This window comes from Martes martes, assembly GCF_963455335.1.
Source record: "Martes martes genome assembly, chromosome: 2".
Classification (NCBI taxonomy): domain Eukaryota; kingdom Metazoa; phylum Chordata; class Mammalia; order Carnivora; family Mustelidae; genus Martes; species Martes martes.
This window is the reverse complement of record NC_137889.1, coordinates 196,258,673-196,264,318: the sequence shown is the minus strand read 5'-3', so window position 1 is coordinate 196,264,318 and position 5,646 is coordinate 196,258,673. Positions and strand designations below refer to the sequence as shown.

The 5,646-nt window shown below is 38.1% G+C and overlaps 1 protein-coding gene across 1 annotated transcript; it reads left to right on the top strand.

The window, feature by feature from the left end:
* Window positions 1-1,327: 1,327 nt before the first annotated feature.
* On the top strand, window positions 1,328-1,978 carry LOC308359740 (UDP-N-acetylglucosamine transferase subunit ALG14-like; the record flags this gene model as incomplete). Its single annotated transcript, XM_080831030.1, has 1 exon — window positions 1,328-1,978. One exon carries the CDS (start codon window positions 1,328-1,330, stop codon window positions 1,976-1,978), a length of 651 nt encoding a protein of 216 aa, XP_080687156.1.
* Window positions 1,979-5,646: the final 3,668 nt, after the last annotated feature.

Here is a 5,646-nt window from a genome sequence, read left to right as displayed (position 1 = left end):
TCTGAGCCCTGGTACCCACAGGAGGATCCCAACTACAGCATAGAGGTTTGACTTAATTAAGATACAGAGATTGGAGATGGGAAGAACAAGACATCTAGAATTTGTGAATAAAGTACCAGAAAGGAGGAAATTTTAGAGAAAGTACACCAGCAATCTAAATAGGGTTTCCATTAAGTCTTTGACTTAAAATAAAATTTTGGATATTACATATAATATCCAAAAAAATTTTGGATATTAACCCTGTATTCAGATATATAATTTTCAAATAATATACTTTTGATAGGAGTTCTAGCTGAAGAGGAGAGATATAAAGGAGAATGAAAAAGTTTTGAAAAAATTATGGCCAAAATTTTCTAAATTTGATAAAAACTATAAACTCACAGATTCAAAGTTTAATGAACTCTAAGCTACATAAACAGAGAATGAGATCAAGTTACATCACAATCAAATTGATTAAAACCATAACAAAGCAAAAGCCAGAAAAAATAATGTCTGAGTAAAAGAATCACTTATTATAAATAAAAAAAGTTTATAAAATTCTCATAAGAAAAAAAATATAAGCTAGAAGACCATGAAATGGCATTTTCTGACATGCTAAAAAACAAAACAAAACAAAACAAATCAAATTTGTTAACTAAGATTACATTAGAAGATTCAATTTGCTACTATTTTGTTAAGGACGTTTTGCATTTGTATTTATAATGAATATTGGTAATTTTTTGTAGTGTCTTTCTCAGGTTATAATAAAAGGGTTATACTGGTTCCATAAAACAAGTTAGTATTTTTTCCTTTTTAAATTTTTATTTGTGTAACACTGATGTCTTTCTTAGAAGATTGATAGAATTTGCCCATGACCTGTAGTTCTCTTTGTGGGGAAAGTTGTGAAGACATAATAATCAAGATAGTGTGATACTGGCAGAAGAATATAGGCATAATGATGAGGGAACAAAATATAGTCCAGAAATGGGCATATCTATTATGGACAATTGATTTTTGACAAAAGAACCAATGTAAAGTCTCAGTGGGGCTAAGGTAGTGATTTCAACAAACTATTTGATCAACACCATATATATATGTGGGGGGGGGGGACCCTTGATTCTTACATTATACACAAAAATTACCTTTAAATGGATCATGGACAAATGTAAAAGCTGTAACTATAAAACTTTAGAAGAAACTCACTTTGGAGCACATAAAGACCTTATATATAGGTCACAAAAAAAAGTGTAAATGATAAAAAATGGAGAAATCTGACTTTACCAAAATTAAAATTTCTGTTCTTAAAAAAGATGAAGACCCGAGATAGTACGCATGCGTCGTTTCTTGCATGGCTAGCGTCTTTATCCTAGTAGCGGCGGGAGCTGCGGTGGCCGCGCTGCTGGCACTGCGGCTGTGGGTTGTGCTGCATTCTCGGGTCCTGGGGCCCCGTCAGTCTTGCAGTCTCTTGGTGGTGGCTGGGTCCGGTGGGCACACCACTGAGATCCTGAGACTGCTTGAGAACCTGTCCAGTGCTTACTCTCCTAGACACTATATCATTGCCGATACTGATGAAATGAGTGCCCATAAAATAAATTCTTTTGAACGAAATCGAGCTGATAGAGACCCCACTACCATGCTTTCCGAATACTACATTCACCGCATCCCCAGAAGCCGGGAGGTTCAGCAGTCCTGGCTCTCCACAGTGCTCACCACCCTGTACTCCATGTGGCTCTCCTTTCCCCTGACTCACAGAGTGAAGCCAGATTTGGTGTTGTGTAATGGACCAGGAACATGTGTTCCTATCTGCATATCTGCCCTTCTCCTTGGGATACTAGGAATAAAGAAAGTGATCATTGTCTATGTTGAAAGCATCTGCCGAGTAGAACATTTATCCCTCTCCGGAAAGATTCTGTTTCACCTCTCCGATTACTTCATTGTTCAGTGGCCGGCTCTTAAGGAAAAGTATCCCAAGTCTGTGTACCTCAGGCGAGTTGTTTGACAAATGACAGCCTACTTCTCTAGAATTTTGCAGTCAACCATATTTATTATAACTGGAGTAGAAAAAACTACATGTTTATTGTAAAGGCTTCTGCAGGTCCTGAGAATTATTGGTGGTGAAGAGTAAAAAATGTGTAAATAATCCAGTAAGGAGACTGAAGGTGCTCTTATAACACAAACATTAAGGGGCGCCTGGGTGGCTCAGTTGGTTAAGCATTAGATTCAGGTCATGATCTCAGGGTGGTGAGATTGAGCCCCATGCCAGGTTCCCCACTCAGCATGGAGTCAGCTTGAGATTCTCTTTCTGCCCCTCCCCCCACACGTGTGTGTTCTCTTTCTCTCTCAAATAAATAAATTCTTTTTTAAAAATTAAATTAAAAATAAAACAAACATTAATAAACCATTAAGTAAAAAAAAAAAAAAAAAGGTGAAGACCCAAACCATAAAACTCCAAGAAGAAAGCATAGATGAAAAACTTTTTTTATTAAAGATTTTTTTAAAGTAATCTCTATACCCAACATGGGACTCAAACTCATGACACTGAGATCAAGAGTCACAGGCTACAGAGACTGATCCGACTAGGACCTCCTAGTGAAAAATCTCTTTGACATCAGTCTTGGCAATGAGTTTTGGGATTTGACATCAAAAACAAAAAAGAACAAGTGAAACTACATCAAATTAAAAAGTTTCTGCACAGAAAAGAAAAAAAAGCAGTTAACAAAATGAAAAGGCAACCTACAGAATTGGAGAAAATTTGCAAATCATATACCTGATAAAAGGTTTATATCCAAAATATATAAAGAATTCCTATAATTCAATAGCCAAAAACATCCAATTAAAAATGGGCAGAGGATCTGAACAGACATTATTTCTAAGAAGACATACAGATGACCAACAGGAACATGAAAAGGTGCTCAAGGTCACTGATCATCGGGGAAATACATATACAAGGGATGAATGCCTCCAAATTCTAAAGGAAAACGATTTCCAATTTAGAATGCCACTCTAGTCAAAATATCAAACACAAGGAGACAATAAAGGCATCAAATTATGCATTAAATTTCTCAAAAATTTATCTTGTTTGCACTTGTTCTTGAAGCTTCTGGATGCTACATTCCACCAAAACAGGAGAGTAAATGAACCAACTCATAAATATGGATATTGTAAGCAGTATTTGAATAAAAGAATACATGAGTAGAAGGCCCAGACCCCATCTTACCCCATAGAGTTGTACCAGCACTCCACGATTAGCTCCTAGTGATAGGCATGATGGTGGCTGTGTTGTATAAGTCTACCTGAAAAAAGAAGGAAAAATGCTGAGCTTGGATTTCAGATAGTTCAAGTCAGTATATAAGTGTAAGGCAAAAAAGAATGACAGCTGAATTACAGCCACATGCAAGGGTGGCTTTGAGAGACAATGATAAGGAAAACATTCCCAATAGATAGACTTTGAAATGATGCATCTGGCATCCTCTTTGTATGGAAGGAGAAGTAGGCAGAGATGAAAACTATACATACATTTCTGGAAATTGACCAGAAGCCTGGCCAGCTGGCCAGGAACAGGGAAGGGAGACACTGGAATATTGAACACAAAAACTTCAGAAGTGGAAACATATGGGTGGACATATGGTAAAGTCTCAAAGTGTCCAGAGTATACTATCACATATTAATGTATTTTAGAAAGCACCTGTCAGGGCACCTGGGTGGCTCAGTGGGTTAAGCCTCTGCCTTCGGCTCAGGTCATGATCTCAGGGTCCTGAAATAGAGCCCCGCATCAGTCTCTCTGCTCAGCAGGGAGCCTGCTTCCCCCCTCTCTTTGCCTGCCTCTCTGCCTACTTGTGATCTCTGTCTGTCAAATACATAAATAAAATCTTTAAAAAAAAAAAAAAAGAAAGAAAGAAAGCACCTTTCATGGAAGGACCACTAACAATGAACTTGCCAGTTAATGTGAGGCACATTTTCCCATTGACCAGCTTAGAACTAGCATGATGTGTACATGAACAGATTTGCCACAGTGATAGAAACATATGTTTTATATTGGACCACCACCATGAACCCCATTTAATAAAGCCAATTTAGCTGCTGCATCTCAATGTACAATTATCAGCAATAAACACTAAAACTGAGTCCCCTATATGGCACTTTTCCTCACAAAGGCCAACTCATTGTATGGTGGTAAGATTATTCTTTTTGGCCTCTCCCATGAGAAACCAATTCTTTCTCACACACACAAAAATACAATTGCAGGTATAGGCTCACTGTCTTTCCCTGTAGAACTTGAGCCAGGACCATTATCCATAGGTTTACAGAGTGCCTAATTCACAAGCCTAGAATCCCACAACACAGAGCCTTTGACCAGGGCACCCACTTCACAATGAAAGAGTTGAATAAGTGGGTTCACATTTATGAGATCCATTGGTTTTGTGACATACCATACCAGTTGCTGTAATAAACACTGGAGTGATCCTGCTGAACTTGCAGCTAAAGCTCCTGCTCAGAGACAATAGCTTCAAGAATGGTAGACTACACTTCAGAATACAGTATACAAACTATAGCTAAAATCTCTGTGTGGCTGCTTGTCTAGAAGAAAAACACTCTGGGTCCAGGAACCGAAGGGTGGAAGTATCAGTAGTTCCACTCACCATTGCTCCCAATGACTCACTGGGGGAATTTGTGTTTCTCATCACACTTCTCTGGTTTCTGTACAATTAGAGGTTCTGATCCCTAAAGAGAGGTGAACCCTTGCCAAAAGACAGAGTGAGGGTCTTCTTGAACTATAAGTTGTGGCTGTCCTTTGGGCATTTTGAACTTCTCGTTTGGAAACAAGCAAGTAAGAAAAGGAGTTGAAATCTTGGAAGGAATAATTTACCTTGATCACAAAGAAGAGGTAGAGTTGCTTTTACAAAATAGGAAAGAATGTATAAAACTCAGTTCACCCACTTGGGTATCTCTTGGGACTTCCTTGCCCAATTATAACAGAATGGATACATGCCTAAAAAATGGGTAGTTTTCCAGGACTGAAATTCTTTTGGAATGACAGTTTAGGTCACACCAGCAGGTAAGCCAATAAGACATGCAGATAAAAACCTTAGAGTGAGGATGATTTAGAATAGATAGCAGTGGAAGGAGATAGTGAGTACAGGTGTGGGCCCCAAAACCAACCTCAATGACAGTCTGCAGGTTCGCTAAAGCCTCTCTTCTAAGTTCCCCCTCAAGAAGAAAGACCTTTGTGGAGCTTCTCCGTGAACATCTGTGGAAAAGTGTAATTATAATGTCTAAGTTGTGGACAGTGGTAGTCATGGAGGTATGCCACTCATCTTTTTTCATGAAAGCACTTGTTGTGAAAAGTATAATTAACTTCCAGGTGTAGCCCTTTCCATATCCTGCTGCAGGTCAAAAAAAATTATTTTAGCCAGAAAGCTAGGGTTAGTGTAGAACTCACCTTCTTTATACCCCTTCTTTCAGTGAGTACAGTCTTACACTGCCTGCTGTCCAAAGTCTGAAAATAGCTGTCTTATTTCATCCAGTTTTTTAGTTGTTTTACATAGAAGAATAATTTCTATATCAATTTGTCAGAAACAGAAAGCTGGTGAAATTTTAATACTATACTTCATAATAGCTTCCTTGGAAATCATATTATGTCCAAATGCATTCAAATTATAGTACAGA